The sequence below is a fragment of the Chlamydomonas reinhardtii genome, chromosome 1, assembly GCF_000002595.2.
Source record: "Chlamydomonas reinhardtii strain CC-503 cw92 mt+ chromosome 1, whole genome shotgun sequence".
Classification (NCBI taxonomy): Eukaryota; Viridiplantae; Chlorophyta; class Chlorophyceae; order Chlamydomonadales; family Chlamydomonadaceae; genus Chlamydomonas; species Chlamydomonas reinhardtii.
The window spans coordinates 7617116-7632111 of NC_057004.1; the positions used below are offsets into that span (position 1 = coordinate 7617116).

A 14996-nucleotide genomic window follows, 5' to 3' on the forward strand; every position below is an offset into this window, starting at 1 on the left:
AGGGTTTGGATATCGCTGGAGGTGCGTCGAGGGGAATCGGTCGCAAGGGACAGGGTACAGTGTCATTGCTCGGCTGCAGCCGTCCACGGCTTACGCGCAGGGTGCGGCGCCCCCATAAATACCAAACATACTGCACAAACAATACACATGAGATTAGTGACGGATTCTAGCTTTGTTGCAGAAACCGCAAAATACCCGGTCGCGACAAAAGACAAGAGCACCCCGATTCAACCTTCCACACATCGGCAATTTCACCATCAAGGTGCCATTCAAGCAACCAGCTCTGCGCATCAGCACCCGGCGTTGAGCAACACCTATTAGACCCTCACTCCCATCGGGGCCCTACCTCCAGCCCGTCCGCCTAACAGCGGGCTTCTCAGCGACGATGTCGGCCAGCGCTCCGACCAAGGTTGGGGCGGGGCTGCTCATCTGGTAAGCCGTTGGCGAGCGACGCGCAACGAAACCCGGCGGTATTAGAGCAACGGAATTGCACGCCAAAAGTGCACTTAGGCGCTGCCGCTCCTTATGGGCGCCTGCATTTATTAAACTTGCTTATACCAAGCCTGGATCAGGATCACGGGCTGCGAGCGCAAACAGCTTCTGAGCGCCCACGGCTCTTAACAAACTCCCTTGCCGCCGCGCTTCCGCCCCCGCTCCTCGTCTCCTTGCCCCCCCCTCGCAGCTGCGAGGGCTCCTGCCTGCTGCTGCGCCGCAGCGAGTCCAGCGGCAACGGTGGCACCTGGGGGCTGCCGGGCGGCAACGCGGACGCGGCGGACGCGGGCGACCTGTTGGGTACGGCGCTGCGGGAGGCGCGCGAGGAGCTGGGGGAGCTGCCGCAGGGGCTGCAGGTGCTGGGGCAGGTGCTGACGCGGTGAGTGGAGAGGGGGTCATGGGGAAGGGGGGGAGGAGGAGGGGGAGGAGGCGGGGGGGGGGGGGAAGAATTGAGAGAGTGGGGCACGGGGACACGCGTGTGCTTGGACATGGAACAGTTCGGCTTGTCAACGTGAGGGGTGTGCTAACGGTTGATACGTACGGTACGTGTGTATGCAGCCATGACGCTGACGCTTTCCACCCCTCCACCTAACCGCTTCTCCACCTCACCACTCCTCCACCTCACCACTCTTCCACCCTCCACCCCCAACCGCCCCCCCCCCACCTGCCTCCCTCTCCCTGCCCTCCCAGGCGTGGCAAGAACCGCCAGAAGCACTTCACGGTCTTCCTGGCGTCCATACCCGGCAGCAGCAGGGCGGGCTACGCGCCACAGCTGAACGAGGAGCACACCGACTGGTGGGTACGAGGGCGTGTGTGTGTGTTTTGGGGGGGGGGGGGGGGTAACCGTTCATGTGGAGGACGGAGTTGAATCACAAGTACCGTATGGAGTGCCGACGTCCAGGAGGAACAGCGTGTACTGCACCGATTTGGGGGGGGGCGTGTGTGGACGCTACGCACGCCCTCAGCAGGCCGTGTGAGGGCGTGCGTCGCGCGATGAGTCGTGCGGGCGTGTGTGCGCGTGTCGGCGGAAGATCGTGTGCATGTGGGAAAGGCAAGGGGAAGGGGAAGGCAAAAGCCCAGGCTACACTTCGCGGGGTCGGCCAAAGCGCATCAGGACAGCGCCAATGCAAACACCCATCCCCATCCCCGGCGCCTCCACCCGCCTCCACCACCACCTGCTGCACAGGCGCTGGCTGGACCTGGCCCACGCGGCCGCCCTGGGCGGCGGCGTCCACCCGCTCCTGCACGCAGCCAACACAGCAGCAGCAGCAGCAGCAGCAGCCGGGCACAGCGACAACGGCAACGGCGCTACTGCTGGCCTGCACCACCCGCACGGCCACCCGCACGGCCACCCGCACCACCAGCACCACGGCTCCGCCGCGGATGCGATGGCGGCGGAGCTGGCGGCGGGCGCGGTGGCGGCTGCGGGTCCGCCGCCCCCCGACATGGCCCTGCACCCCGTGGTGCGCATCCTGTTTGGCGGCGCGCACACCGACACGCTGGCGGCGATGCTGCCGCCGTCCGTGGGGTCGCCGGTCAAGGCCGGGCCGGCGCCTCCATCGTGAGAGTCATGTTGGTGTGGAGGGTGTAGTGTGTGTGGTGCGTGTGTGTGCGGAGTGTGTGTCGGTGGAGGCGGGGGCGGGGGCGGGGGCTGGCTGGACAGGCGGCCTGTCGGTTGTGTGGGGGACGACGGCTTGGCGATCTTCGCGGCGTGGGGTCACAGTCCACACGAACCCCAGGCGGCACCGGCCACCGGTACGGCTTTGGGTCGGCGCCAGCTCGGGCGATTGACGGGCGCGCTGTGGGCGGGCTGGCGCTGCTGGCAGTGGGCGTTGGGCAGGCAGGATTGAAGGGGCCGCGGGGTTAAGCAAAGCAAGGCAGAGTTTTGTAGGCTGTTTTGCATGCATGAGGAAAACGGATAGAGGTATGCTCCGAGCGTGCGTACAGGGCGCGTGCGAGTGTGCACAGACTTGTCTGTGGTGTGTGAGTGATGGGGGTAGGCGGGGTAGGCGGGGTAGGCGGGAAGGATTTGCTGCTTTGCAGTTGCTGGTGCATTCAGTGTGGCACTCTGCCCCTACGCTGCAATAAGAATCTTTGCGGGACAAGACACATGCTGACTACCAGGAGACTGCCCTGTGGGGTGATACCGTGTGTGCGGCAGCAGGGCTACGTACGTGGCCGTGCGACGGGTCGCGGCAGGTCGCGCGGAAGGTCTGCTGGGAAGAGGTGGCAGGTGCAGCCGGTGGCGGCTGCGGCGGCGGCGGCGGCGGCGGCGGCCCGGGTCGCGGCTGGCGTGCGCGGCGTTGTAAGGGAGGTGACGATGGGGCAGCAGGAGGGTGACGGTGGTGACGGCGGGCATTTTGCCTGCCAGGCAGGAAGCGTGTGGCGCTGGGGAGGGCGAGGTTTGATGGCGCGGGCGGCAGCCGCGGTCAGGCGGGCATGAAGCGGAGCAGGTAGGACGAGGGGTTGGGCGCGCCGCGGGCGTGGAGCTGGCGGCGTACGTCGGGCTGCGAGCAGGTGGGCAGCTGTATGTCGGCACAAGGCGGTGGCGTCAAGTCGTCAGCGGCGGTAGGTGGTGTGATGGTGGATGGATGGCGGAGGGTGGAAGGCTGCGCAGGGCGAGATGGGCATGCGTTAGTTGCCGGGAGTTGGTGGGCGCTGTAGGGGCCGGGTTGTTCAGCAGCCGGGCGGGTAGCTACGGCGATGTGCCGGGCGCGGAAGTGGATGTGTACGTGCGACAGATAGGCGGCGGGGCTTGTTGCGCGTGGCAAACAGGCGATGGGGCTGCGAGATAGCAGGCAAGTGGGCGCCTGCCTGCGGCGTGAGAGGCTGGCGTTGGGGCGTAGGGGGGTGGGGGGATGGGGCTTTGGCGGTGGCCGGTAGTAGCGCTGCATGCTGGTGCGTGGGGTCGGCACGGGACTGGTGCAAGCATGGGGCGTCGGTAGGTGGTGCCGCCGGGGCCAGTGGACGGAATATCGGACGCTACCAGGCACTCCGTTGTGCGTACATGACACCCGTGCTGACTAGCTTTGTGAGAAAGTACGCCATTGCACGTTGCAGCCCGTGCGCCTGGCCGCCTGGGCCCGTCGGCACTGCAGGGCCGTACGGCTCTGGCCGTACGGTACGGTGCAACGCATCCGCCCCGGCGCATACAACTACAGGCGCTTGGGCCGCCAGCTCGTCAGTCCAGGCGACACGACGACAAATAAAGGCCTGGAGGACTCCCCGCGACCCGTGTAAATGCTTGCACCCGCAGACACGCACCGGTGCCCATCATGTCATGTGTACCTCAGCACCTCACGTTCCGGCTCGTCACTTCAGTGATACCAAAAGCAGTACGGTAGTCTTGCATTGCTGCTTGCGCCGCCCCCGGCGCATGCCGCACAGGACCAGAGCCGGCTACCCCAACAAGAAGGCCACAGAAAGGGATGCATCACCCAATCACTCCCCCGCCTTCTCGCGAATCACCTCTCGCACCTCCCGCCGGAGCGCTTTCACAGCCGCTGGCGTAATCAACGCCCGCAGGCCCCGCTCCCACTCCCGCCAGGACCCTTCACCTCCAGCCTCCCCGTCCTCTCCCCTCCCAGCAGCCCCTGCCTCCGCCGCTGCCCCCGCCGCGCCCTCCGCCGCGCCCTCTGCTACTGCCGGCCCCAGGCACCAGCGCTCACACGCGGCACGTGCTACAGCCAACACATACACACCGCAGTCGTAGCCGTTACACTGCCGCGGCGTGTCAACCACCTCCACAAACCGAGGCCCGCCGCCGCTGGCGCCACTGCTGCCAGTGCCGCTGCTGCCACTGCCGCTGCTGCCACTGCCACCGCCTCCGGCGCCCGGCGGCTGGAGTGCGGGGCCCACCGCCGCCGCCAGCCGTTTGGCGGCGGCGGCGTTGCCGCTGCCGCCCGAGGAGTCGTAGTGCCGCAGGGTGTTGGAGGGCCGGTGGAAGACGAGCAGGCTCCTGCGGGGCAGAGAATACGGTATGTGCGTTGGGGAAAGCAGGGACAGCACACAAGGAAACGGTTGACACCATGCGTGCAACACAGTACCGAAAATGGCATGTGTGCAGATGAGCCGGTGCGCTGCCCACCCGCCGCCACCCGCGCCGGTCCTCACCAGTGGCTGCCGCCTGCCGCCCGGTCCACGTCGGGATTGTCGTTCACCGGCAGTAGCACCAGCCCGCGACTGTGGGGCTGTAGCGGGAGGGTTGCGTCGGCGAGGGGCGGGGTCCGGCTTGGAGGCGGCGCGGCAACGCATCACTTCGCCGACTTCCCGAGGCGCAGGCAGCGACACGTCATGAGCGGTGCCGCAGCTGCCGTCCTAGATGCCTGTCCACACCAGCCGCCCAGCACCCCTTGCTGCTGCCCCTCTACCCGGACAACACCGGCCCAGCCCGGCCCTGCCCGGCCCTGCACATGCAGGCATGCGCTGTTGACGTGTGGCGCCAGGCGGCTGCCCGCCTCCAGGGTCCGGGCTGTGGTCCGTCCTCCTCAGCGCAGCCCCTCCTTCCCTCCCTCCGTCCCGCCGCCCTGCTGCTCACCTTGAGCGGCCCGAGAATGTCACCTGCCATGTCAGGACCTGCAGCGGCGGGAGATGCATGTGGGGCGCGTGCAAATCACAGACACACACATACACAGCGGGCCTCCGGTCAGGGGCCTGTAGTCCGCCACACCCCGGGGCTGGCTGACCCGCGGGCTGAAGCGGCGGGTGGCCTCAGGGGCAGGGCTAGCGGCTGTAGTAGCAACGCTGGAGGTGTGGCAGTAGCAGCGACCGTTAGATCGCACGCGGACCCACCGGCGTGCATGAGCAGGAAGCTGGTGGCGGGCGGCAGCAGCAGCACACCGGAAATGGCGGCGGCAGCTGACGTGGCGGGCAGCGCCTCTCGCTCCAGGTACTCGAAATAGAATGACACGATCTGCAGTGTGTGTGTGTGTGTGTGTGTGTGTGTGTGTGTGTGTGTGTGTGTGTGTGCGTGTGTGTGTGCGTGTGTGTGTGTGTGTGTGTGTGTGTGTGTATACGGGCGCCTGACGCCCGTGCCAGGGTGGCCAGGGCGCAGACATGGGTAGAGGCGGGCGGGGAGGCGGAGCCCGGGGAGGGGAGGGTGCCACGTGTGTGTGGCCCAGGTGCATTTGCGCGCAGACACCAATCCCGCAAGGCAGGTGGTGTATGCATGTGCGTGCATTTGAGCGAGCGGCATGTCGCTTGCCAAGTGGATTGGTGGAACTGCAGAGGTACCGTAGCAATCCAGTGGACTGTTCTGCAGGGAGGGACCCCATTTGGCGAGGTGCAGCGCGCTTGAGGCAGGCGCGTTTCCGAGCCTGGTGATCAGCGGCGTGCGTGTACCGTACCGTATTTCGGTGTTCAAACGCGCCTCAGGTTTGTGTGCGTGCTGGTCTTCCATGTCCGTCCACAGATCCCACGGTTGTCCGTGCTGGTCCTATATGTCTGGCCCACGCCACTGCTTCCATGGCAGGCGCATGCTCGTTTTGAGGGACCAAGTCCACGACACGCAGCAGCCGACCCGCCCCCACCCCACCCCCAGCTCGGCTTCGCCCCTGCTTCGCCCTCCTCCCTCCCACAGATGTCATCGCAATGTCCCCGTATCTTTCTGCCGCCAGCTGACCTGGTCGTTCAGCCAGTGCGGGCCCTCGAGCAGCTCAACATCCGCCTCTCGGAGCAACACGTCCCCGTAGTCTAGAACCTTGCGCTCCCCCTTCTTCATTATGTTTGACTAGTAATCACATTAAGCTTAGTTTGCAACAAAAAAGTAAAGCAAGCGCGTGTTCGAGAGGCAATTCGGTGCAGCTTTGGGTACTGGCGGTACAAGAAGAATGTTGGATGTACTCATGAACTCTTTGTTTTTAAGGGAACAGAACATTAGCATAAATGTCACGCAGTGCCTCTGCAACATGCGCAGCCAGCAACCTCGCGATCGGCCGCGCACCATCTTGCACTTATCTCCATTACTTCATGCAATGAATGCATGCATTGCAGAGAAGCGGGCAGCTTGTAGCTCGCGGATTGATGCAGAGCCTGTTGCGACGGCATGCCGTACCGTTTTTCACGCAAGAAGGCCGTGTAGGGGCGTGTTTATGCACTGTAGTATTCTTATCATACAAGCCCTCCGTGCATCCACACCACACTCGGAAGACGACCAGCCGCTTCACACAAAAGATAAAGCGGTTTTGCCATAGCGAGCAACTTCCTCTGAACGCACCGCCAGGTTTATCATATATAGTGCTACTATTTTCTGAATTCATTGATTCCAGCTCGACGGCATTTTGTGCTCTGGGCTTCAAAGAAGTTGGCCAGTTGCGCGTGAAGATGGACGGGCCTCCTCGCCGGATGAGCTGCGAGGACGATGCTTGCTGGGTTTGCTTAGAGGGGTCATCAGCTGCGGCTGGGCGGCTGGAGTACCCGTGCGCGTGTCCGCGCGGTGTGCATGGTAAGTACTGGGTCGCGTCCGGTGGGCAGGTTGCGGGAGGGCGCCGTCGATGGCTACTCGCGCGAGATGTCACAGGATAGCGTGCATAGTCCGGCAATACTATTGGAAGGGCTACATTGGCGTCTCGGCCCGCCGCGGCGGGCATTGCATGTGCAACCTCCTCGCTCGGCAAGGGGTGCCCCTGCGTAACAACCTTCAAGCCTTCCTGCCCCAACGAGTCCTTTCCAACCTGCTCCCCCCCCTTCCTTACACCTCACAGCCAAGTGTCTAGCCCGGTGGCAGCTCCAATCCGCCGGCCGCGAGGAGGAGCGCGCCTGCCGCTTCTGCAAGCAGACGCTGCCCGACTGGCGCGACACGCTGACGCCCAAGGTGCCGGCGGCGCCGCCCGTCATGGCCATCGTGTACGACGGCAAGGTGGTGCGGCTGCAGGTGAGAAAGAGGCCAAGGGCTGGGGCGAGCGAGGATGAAGAGGGCCAGGATGAAGGGAGAGGGGGGAAGGAGTAGAGGGGGCCAGGGCCCAGGGGGCGGTAAGGGACGAGCAGTGGATTACACGCACACGCAAACCCGTCACCGTCTCCCCCATCCCTCACCTCCCTCCTTACCCGGCCCCCCTTACCACCACGCCGCAGGTGAAGCCGGGCAAGGAGGGCATGGAGGAGTTCCAGCGCCAGGTCCGCGCCGCCTTCGGGCTGGGCGACGACGTGGAGCTGGACTGCGTGTTCGACTGCCGCGCGCCCGGCACTGGCGAGAAGATCAAGCTGCGCGGGCTCGAGTCCTACTCAGCCGCTATGCACTGCGCAGCCGTAGCCGCCGGCGAGCGCCTAGCCAAGGCAGTGGGCAGTGGCAGCAGCAGTAGCACGAGTGGCGGCGCGGCCGCGAGTGGGAGTGGCGCCGGCGCAAGCGCGGGTGCGGCGGCGGCGGGTGCGGCAGCTGGCAGCGCCTCCGGCGCCGCGGCAGGGCCGTCGTCTGCGGCCGGTGTGGCCCCGCACCACCTTCCATCGCCCACCGCTACTGCCTCGGCCTCCACGGCTACCTTTGCGATGGCGGGTATGTCGCCTGCGTCGGCGGCCGCCCACGCGCACGCACGTGGCGCCTGCCTCCCACCCGGGGCCGAGGACATGGGCGTTGACGGGTGTGGCGGCCCCGGCGGCGCGGACGGCGGCGCCGGCACGCCTGGGCGGCGGCGCAGCCTGTTGTCAGGGCTGTTCCGCTCGTTGGCGTCAGCACGGAGGGTGATGTGAGGAAGGAGGCGCCAGTGAGAAGAGGGGGCAGGAGGGGTTAGCACAGCTGGAGGCGAACCCGAGGGCCCCACGGCGTTGGCCGGGCCGGTGCGGTGCGGGGCTAGTCAGGAGTGGCTGGGGAGTACTGTGCAGCGGCGGAGTGTTTGTTTTCGCAATCACTTGGGCTAATGTTGGAACACTGATTCCAAGAAACAACTGCCATCTGCTGCTTACCTGCCAAACTACGGCAGCAGATCACGACGGTACACGGTACACACACACACACGCGCCGCTGAAATGCGGTCTGCAAACGGTACCGAGGGTGATGTATGTGCTTATGCACTTAGAGCTTAATAGGGATGGAAGGCTGGCGTGTCAAACGTGGGGGCAAAGCCCACGGCCCTGTTGTTAGTTTGCCGGTTGGCCGGCTAGCTGATTGCGGGACCGTGTGGTCTAGAGCCGCCCTAAAATCATGCATGCCAAGATGTCCTCACCGCATACAATGTTATAGATGCTGGGGTGTCTTGGTCTTCCGGGAGGCGGCCGGGGCCGACCCCAGCAGCCAGGGGCAGATGATTGTGCTCCCCTGTGCAAGACTTGGTGCATGAGCGGTGTTGGGGCTTGTGCCATAGTTATAGCCTAGCAACTAGACTGATGCTCTTGTAGGTTGTAGAGCAGCGGACCAGCGGTAAGCCGCAAGCCACTTCGGCAGTAGCCCCACTGCGTGATTGTCCGGTGGGCGCTTGGACGCACTACTGTAGATGTACGGCATGCTGTGACGGCGGGCGGCTACAGTCCTCGTTTGTGACTGCTGATACCCCGGCCAGGGGCCCAGGGCGCCCTATCTGTGTAAGACGTCCGGGTCTGAGCTGGTGCCCCCTTCCGGCACCTCCAGCACCGCCCGCAGCCTGGGGCTCGAAGCTTTCCCGTTGTGCATCTGCAGCTCTGGGGGCGCTGCACGCAACAAGTTACATGACCGCTCAAGGACGGCTGGACGGTCCCTTGTAATCCCTCAGGCGACAGGCGGCAGCGAGACGTCCGGCACATACCCGTTACGACTGACCCACGCCGGTAGGCGGGGCGCATACAGTCTCCCCCCGTCTTCTTCAAGATTCCTCGCACTCAGCAGCTCACCTCGCACACATCAAGGCTCACGCGAAGACCAACATGTAATGCTCAACCAACCACCGGCTCAGCCGCCTATCCGGCTGCACGCAGGCACGCACGCAGTCAGCCGCTGCCGCGCCGCCCCTGCGTCCCGCCTGGCGGCATAACCAGGGCAGTGTAGTGCAGTACGCACACTGCAGTGCCGCCATCATTCACAGCACAGCACAGCGCGCGGCAGTGCGTCCCGACGCATTCCCAGACAATGCCACACCAATGGCGCCGTCACACCACACGTACACACACGCACGCCAGCCACCTACCTACCTCGCAAAACACCCCATTCCTATCTCTATTCTCTCAACCCCTCAACCTTCGTCTGACCCGCCCCCACCGGTTCTGCTCATATTCTCTCCACTCCCTCAACCCCCTTGTACCCGCCGCCACCATCACCCCCCCGCATCAGCTGAGCGCCAGGAAGCGCTGTAGCGCCGCCACTGCCCGCGGCGGCCAGTGCTTGGCGGCCGCCACCCAGGCCGGGTCGGAGTAGCGCTTGTCGAACGAACAGGCGATGGCCCACTCCTGCGCGGTGGTGGCGGCGGTGTGTGTTAAAGAGCACAAGGAAAACGTTGCGCAAAGACAGTGTATGCGATGCAGCAAAGCGATGGCGGTGTGTGTGTGTGTGTGTGTGGGGGGGGGGGGGGCCTTACATTCATGATTAGTTAAGTAGTGAAGGCGTAGAGGGGGCGGCAAAAGAGGCCGTGCAGAAGCGCGTTTGTGTGTGAGCATGTGTAGAATGATGGGGTGCGTGCGTGAGGATTTGGGGAGGAGGAGTTTGTCATGCGCCGAGTAGGGCAGCGTGCTCCTCGTGGCCTTGCGCACTGCCCACAGCGTTGTCCTCCGTCTTTCCTCCCACACAGGCACCCGGCCACACGCGACCCAGCCCCACACCATGTCAATGCCTACCCCCGCCCCGCTCTCCCCGCCTCCCTCCCTCCCTCCCTCTCCACCTTCCTACCCCTTCCCCTCCTCTCCCTCCTCTCCCTCCTCCCCCTCCTCTCCCTCCGCCCCTTCACCTCCGCCCCCCCACCTCCTCCGCCCTCAGCGCCAGGCTGGGCCGCTCCACGTACAGCAGGGCCGCCAGCGCCGCGTGCACCTCCGCCGCGCCGCGCAGGGCCACCTCCTCGTCCTGCGCAGGAGTCGGAGGGGTTGCATTATGAGTACTGTTAGTAGTGGGGCGTAGAGAAAATCTGTGTGTGTGTGTGTGTGTGTGTGTGTGTGTGTGTGTGTGTGTGTGTGTGTGTGTGTTGTGCGCGCGCGTGCGTGCGTGTGCGCGTGGTTGACAATACGGCACGGGTTTACACAGAGCACTTTGAGCGGTTTATCTGCCTGCGGAAGGGATGGCTGCACGACCCTGCAGGCGACACGGCGGCACGCGCTGGCTGAACCCGCGGCCGCTGCCCGCACTCCCGGCCCCTGCTGCCTCCTCCCCCTGCTGCTTTTGAGTTATGCGTCACCCTTGATTGTAGATTAATTCCTCCTCCCCTCCTCCCCTCCTCCCCTCCTCCCCTGCTCCTCCCCCCCACCTCCAGCGCCAGCAGGCTGTCGCTGACGCGGCCCAGCTGGTAGGCCTGCAGCGCTGCGCCCAGGCGGCCGTAGTGAGACAGCGCCAGACCGCCGTGCTGGGTGGCCAGGGCCGAGTACAGCGCGTAGGCCTGACGGGGGGGGGAGGTGGTGTGTGTGTGTGTGTGGGGGGGGGAGGCGGGGCGGGGCGGGCGTGGGGGGTGGATGTGGGGGGGTGACATGTACGGCATGCGTGCATATGATATGTGTGTGTACACCGTATGTATACGTGTGAGTATGTCAGGAAAGCACATCGGGAAAGCAAGCAAACACGCACGAATGCGCAAGCAACAGCGGGCCGTGTAACTGTGTGTGCGCATTCATGTGCGTGTTGGGGAGGGGAGCAAGCGCACACACGCCCACCTGTTGGTGCTCCCCCGCGTCCACCGCCTCCCGTGCCGACGTCAGCAGCTGCAGAGCCACAGCGGCCTCGCTGGCGCCCGCGCGCGCGCCGCCGCCTGTCAGGTGGTGAGGAGGAGGCAGCGCAGGAGGCGCAGGCGTTGGCGCCGGGAGGAGAAGAGCTACGGCAGTCGGTCGGGCACGGGTGACACAGAGACTGGGCACAGCACTGACCGCCTGTGCCCTGCAGCGGCAATCAACACCCGATGCCGCACCACGGCACCAGTGCCGCACCAACAACAGTACGGCACCACCAGCCAAGTCAAACCCCTTCCATGCCGCCGTCACTATCACCAGCAGGAGCAGGAGCATACCGGTATGCCCACTCCCACTCCGTACATCCTCCTAACGCATTCGCATCTATCCCTGCCTCGCTCCCCATTGCGGCAACACCTCGCATTGCCGCCCCTACCTGCCGCCGCCGCCGCCGCCGCCCCGCCAGGCAGCCGGCCGGCCCCACCATCCCGGGCGAGGTAGTTGGGAGTGCCCACCACCGTCCCCGGCGGCAGAGAGGCGCGACCACCGCCGCCGCCGCCCGAGCCACCGCCGCTGCCGCCTCCATCCGTACCCGCGCCGCTGCTGTCGCCTGGAGCCGCCGCCGGCCGGGACTCGAAGGGCCACTCCGCCTCAACGTTGCGCGGCGGCGGTCGGCCGGCCGGGGTGACGATAGCCGTTGGCGGCGCCGCCAGCTGCTGAAGGGCCGTGAGCTCAGACCGGCTGAAGCCGCCCTCACCGCCGCGGTTATTGTTGAGGACGGCTTCGGTGGGGATGTGCGCGTGCGCGGCAGGAGCCCACACCGGAACCGCTGACACCCCTGCTGCCGCGACGACGGCTCCGGACAGCACGCTGAGTAAGCGGTTCTGAAGCAGCCGCCCGCTGCATCGTGATGTGTGTAGGGCAGAGGCGGAGGATGGCTCAGCGGAATGGGTGGCCGCGCTGCAGCCAGTCGCGCGATGATGTGGCGTGGCATCCACTTGCTCGGGCAGCGCGGCGAGGGCCTGTCGCCAACGCCGATCACAAGAAGACCTAAGTATATGATCTAGTGGCCTGCAGGATGACCGAGAGATGCAGGTTTGATAGCGTGTGGCCGCGAACGATGGATAGCCCGAAGGCGCGATTGATTGCATATTGGTAAGACTTTCTGAGTTGGCCTTTGACTCGATCGAGTGTTGCAAACACGGCTGGAGCAAGCGCGTGCAGTAGTTGGATACACTTGAACACTGCTTCGTGCTACTCTGTGATGCCACTGACGCAATCCCTGTATGTCAAGTGGCTCAAAACTGCGTCAATGATATTCACCAAAACGGCCGTGGCAGCCAGAAGCAGGACACCATGGCACTGAGTTCGGCACGGCCCACTCCCGCCCATGCCCCTACCCTCCATCATAAAGCTCAACTCCCTAGTCTCGTATGAACTTGCAAAGCCATTCGCTCCAGCTACGTCTCAAACTGAGAAAATTTGCATCCTGCCGGCAAGCTCGCAAGGTCCACAACCCTAATTTCTCAGCAGTCACAAGCATACCGCGCCAAAACGTCGTCATTTCGTGGGTCACAAAAGCACACCGAGTGATCCACCATTTCCGCCATGTTACATGGCGACCGCATTAGTTGGTGCCGCAAGTTGTCAATATAAGCATCACCCTACCTACGCAGCCACTCCCCCAGCTCTCCTACCATTTGCCAGCGGCCTGACAGTGCCGGCCGCTGCAATTACGCTGTGCCGTGTTGCTGCCCGCGACTCCCCTTTCCCTCACCCGCCCTCCCGCACGCGCAGCGCATCCTGCCGGCTGCAGGTGTGCGCTGCATGCTTGTCCACGGGGCCCTACGGGGCGTCCAGCTGCATCGCCCGTGCGATGACTGGCGCCCCCAGTGGAGCCCGTGCAGCTGCCTGCCCGCGGCGCCCGTCGGCTGTACCAGCAACAGATGAGCGCCGTGCCGACACATACGGCGCACTGCGGCGCAGCGCACTGCCCTCCAGCCCTGCGAACTGCTCAGTGCTAGGCAGTGCCGTGCCACTCACCCGACCACATCCGGGACCATGCCTGCCGGCGGGCTTGCTGCCGGCGGGCCGGCCAGCCTGCCGCGCTCGAGCGGCATCAGCACACGACCGCCCCTCCCGCCGGCAGCTGCCAGAGGCGATACTGCTGCGACTGCCAGCTGCACGGCTTTTTGGGCCAAGCCCGTCGTCCCTGCCCCCGCCCGAGCCGGCGCCCCTGCTGCTGCCACTCCTGCTGCTGCTGCTGCCGCTACTGCCCGGCTAGGTTCAGGGGCGGTGGCGCCGGTAGCGTGAAGCCTGGCGGCGCGCCTTGCCCGGGCGCCATCCCGCCCGGTATGGGCAGCCCCGCTTGAGGCGGTTGCTGGTACTGCGCCACCGCCGACTGCTGCGGCTGCTGCGGCTGTTGCTGCTGCTGCTGCTGCTGCTGCTGCTTCATGGCCAGTGCCTGCTGCACGGCCGCGTGGATCTGCTGTGGTGTGAGAGCCGGAGCCGCGGGCGGCGGTGCTCCCGGTGCCCCCAGCGGCGCTCCAGGCGCGGTGGGTGGTCGTGCCGTGGCCGCCGCGGGTGCGGCTGCGCCAGCTTCTCCCCCCGGCTGCAGCCGCAGTCATACCGAGGCACGCAACCAGGTGCATAAGGACGTGCATATGGAGGTGCATAAGGAGGTGCGTAAGCAGGTGCATAAGGAGGATCGAAAGGACCAAGGCGGTGTGCAAGGAGGTGCGTAAGCAGGTGCAGTGAGGCAGCGGCTAAGATGGCTCCCAAGGCGGGTTTTCATCCGGTGTGTCACACGTGGCCGCACTGGCAGCCCACACCTGCCCGCCACCACTCCGCCATATAGCTTGCGCCGTGTGGCACGCCGTCCGCTGTGGTGCGGGTCGCACTCCAGCCTCCCCTGCCCCTGCCCCTATCCGCGCTCGTGTAAATGCCGCGCGCCCACCTGTGCTGCTGCTGCTGAGTTGGAGTAGGTGTCTGCCACTGCGGCCAGCAGCATCAGGTTCTCCTGCAGCTTCTGCTGGTACCTGTAGGGCGGGTATGTGTCGGAGGGGGGGAGGGCTGGACGCGGTGGTATTGCGGTGGTAAGCGGTGGAGAGGCCTCCGACAGCGGTGCAAGAGGGTGGAACTGGCGCGCGCATGGTTGGATAGCATCTTTGGGTGCCTGAGAGGGGCCGCCGTATGACGCGCTGCGCGGCGCCACTGCGGACGAGGACGGACGCGGGTACACCGGCCAGAGGCACCCGAAACTCACTGGTGCACTTCTTGAACCCGGCCCAAGTTTTGCTGCTCGGCAATGGCTTTAATGAACTTGAAATTCTCCTCCAGCATCTGCAAAGGGCAGGAAGCTTCAGCGGCTAGGGCGACACGAATTCTCAGCCCGCGTGCGTACGTCTTGTATTTTGTCGGTCGTCATCGGTGGAGGTTTTGAGGCTGCCGCCATGATGTTAAGGCCCGTGACCGCGGGCAGGAACAGCGAAGTGAAGGCAGCCCCGCCAAAATGCCGCTCGCTTCCAAACTTCAGTCGTCGCCGGCGCAAACTACTAGGACGCAGATTGTGTACTGCATAAATCAAGAAATTGTAAAATTACTGAGTACAACGCGTAAGACTGGGTGCTGAAGTTTGAGGAAGCCTCAGGAAGTAAGGGAATACCAAAGCAATGTTTCGCTCGGGTAGGTGACTTGGAAGACCTGGAGCCAGAACCATGAAGAATGGAGGGGGCCGGAAT

General features: G+C 65.0%; 5 protein-coding genes across 5 annotated transcripts; 2 read left to right on the forward strand and 3 right to left on the reverse strand.

The window, feature by feature from the left end:
* Nucleotides 1-86: 86 nt before the first annotated feature.
* CHLRE_01g055000v5 (uncharacterized protein) lies at nucleotides 87-3744 on the forward strand. The gene is made up of 4 exons (XM_043059031.1): nucleotides 87-432; nucleotides 683-871; nucleotides 1183-1287; nucleotides 1679-3744. The coding sequence occupies exons 1-4, from the start codon at nucleotides 386-388 to the stop codon at nucleotides 2055-2057; spliced, it is 720 nt and encodes a 239-aa protein (XP_042928945.1). The 5' UTR covers nucleotides 87-385; the 3' UTR covers nucleotides 2058-3744.
* A 6-nt stretch (nucleotides 3745-3750) lies between these two features.
* On the reverse strand, nucleotides 3751-6336 carry CHLRE_01g055050v5 (uncharacterized protein). The gene is made up of 5 exons (XM_001700174.2): nucleotides 6113-6336; nucleotides 5284-5404; nucleotides 5030-5067; nucleotides 4606-4682; nucleotides 3751-4450 (listed from the first exon to the last, which is right to left on the reverse strand). The coding sequence occupies exons 1-5, from the start codon at nucleotides 6209-6211 to the stop codon at nucleotides 3934-3936; spliced, it is 852 nt and encodes a 283-aa protein (XP_001700226.1). The 5' UTR covers nucleotides 6212-6336; the 3' UTR covers nucleotides 3751-3933.
* A 288-nt stretch (nucleotides 6337-6624) lies between these two features.
* On the forward strand, nucleotides 6625-9174 carry CHLRE_01g055100v5 (uncharacterized protein). The gene is made up of 3 exons (XM_001700124.2): nucleotides 6625-6934; nucleotides 7194-7363; nucleotides 7564-9174. The coding sequence occupies exons 1-3, from the start codon at nucleotides 6814-6816 to the stop codon at nucleotides 8173-8175; spliced, it is 903 nt and encodes a 300-aa protein (XP_001700176.2). The 5' UTR covers nucleotides 6625-6813; the 3' UTR covers nucleotides 8176-9174.
* Nucleotides 9175-9200: 26 nt separating this feature from the next.
* On the reverse strand, nucleotides 9201-12316 carry CHLRE_01g055151v5 (uncharacterized protein). The gene is made up of 6 exons (XM_043059032.1): nucleotides 12231-12316; nucleotides 11693-12156; nucleotides 11245-11339; nucleotides 10845-10973; nucleotides 10349-10447; nucleotides 9201-9840 (listed from the first exon to the last, which is right to left on the reverse strand). Exons 1-6 carry the CDS (start codon nucleotides 12248-12250, stop codon nucleotides 9721-9723), a joined length of 927 nt encoding a protein of 308 aa, XP_042928946.1. The 5' UTR covers nucleotides 12251-12316; the 3' UTR covers nucleotides 9201-9720.
* Nucleotides 12317-12381: 65 nt separating this feature from the next.
* Nucleotides 12382-14996, reverse strand: CHLRE_01g055200v5 (uncharacterized protein). Its single transcript, XM_001700175.2, has 4 exons — nucleotides 14660-14996; nucleotides 14522-14598; nucleotides 14213-14294; nucleotides 12382-13867 (listed from the first exon to the last, which is right to left on the reverse strand). The coding sequence occupies exons 1-4, from the start codon at nucleotides 14708-14710 to the stop codon at nucleotides 13526-13528; spliced, it is 552 nt and encodes a 183-aa protein (XP_001700227.1). The 5' UTR covers nucleotides 14711-14996; the 3' UTR covers nucleotides 12382-13525.

What these genes read in the sequence shown, in the direction of transcription:
- CHLRE_01g055000v5 (XM_043059031.1), top strand. Translation starts at nt 386, where the DNA reads ATGTCGGCCAGCGCTCCGACCAAGGTTGGGGCGGGGCTGCTCATCTG. An exon ending in GGGGCGGGGCTGCTCATCTG is followed by an intron (nt 433 to 682) that starts GTAAGCCGTTGG and finishes CCCCCCTCGCAG; the next exon opens with CTGCGAGGGCTCCTGCCTGC. An exon ending in CTGGGGCAGGTGCTGACGCG is followed by an intron (nt 872 to 1,182) that starts GTGAGTGGAGAG and finishes CTGCCCTCCCAG; the next exon opens with GCGTGGCAAGAACCGCCAGA.
- CHLRE_01g055050v5 (XM_001700174.2), bottom strand. Translation starts at nt 6,211, where the DNA reads ATGAAGAAGGGGGAGCGCAAGGTTCTAGACTACGGGGACGTGTTGCTC. An exon ending in CTTCCTGCTCATGCACGCCG is followed by an intron (nt 5,068 to 5,283) that starts GTGGGTCCGCGT and finishes CCGCCGCTGCAG; the next exon opens with GTCCTGACATGGCAGGTGAC. An exon ending in ACATTCTCGGGCCGCTCAAG is followed by an intron (nt 4,683 to 5,029) that starts GTGAGCAGCAGG and finishes CTCCCGCTACAG; the next exon opens with CCCCACAGTCGCGGGCTGGT.
- CHLRE_01g055100v5 (XM_001700124.2), top strand. Translation starts at nt 6,814, where the DNA reads ATGGACGGGCCTCCTCGCCGGATGAGCTGCGAGGACGATGCTTGCTGG. An exon ending in GTGTCCGCGCGGTGTGCATG is followed by an intron (nt 6,935 to 7,193) that starts GTAAGTACTGGG and finishes TACACCTCACAG; the next exon opens with CCAAGTGTCTAGCCCGGTGG. An exon ending in GCAAGGTGGTGCGGCTGCAG is followed by an intron (nt 7,364 to 7,563) that starts GTGAGAAAGAGG and finishes ACCACGCCGCAG; the next exon opens with GTGAAGCCGGGCAAGGAGGG.
- CHLRE_01g055151v5 (XM_043059032.1), bottom strand. Translation starts at nt 12,250, where the DNA reads ATGCCACGCCACATCATCGC. An exon ending in GGCGGCGGCGGCGGCGGCAG is followed by an intron (nt 11,340 to 11,692) that starts GTAGGGGCGGCA and finishes ACCACCTGACAG; the next exon opens with GCGGCGGCGCGCGCGCGGGC. An exon ending in TGGCGCTGAGGGCGGAGGAG is followed by an intron (nt 9,841 to 10,348) that starts GTGGGGGGGCGG and finishes ACCACCGCGCAG; the next exon opens with GAGTGGGCCATCGCCTGTTC.
- CHLRE_01g055200v5 (XM_001700175.2), bottom strand. Translation starts at nt 14,710, where the DNA reads ATGGCGGCAGCCTCAAAACCTCCACCGATGACGACCGACAAAATACAA. An exon ending in CGACCGACAAAATACAAGAC is followed by an intron (nt 14,599 to 14,659) that starts GTACGCACGCGG and finishes TGCCCTTTGCAG; the next exon opens with ATGCTGGAGGAGAATTTCAA. An exon ending in CGGGTTCAAGAAGTGCACCA is followed by an intron (nt 14,295 to 14,521) that starts GTGAGTTTCGGG and finishes CCCGCCCTACAG; the next exon opens with GTACCAGCAGAAGCTGCAGG.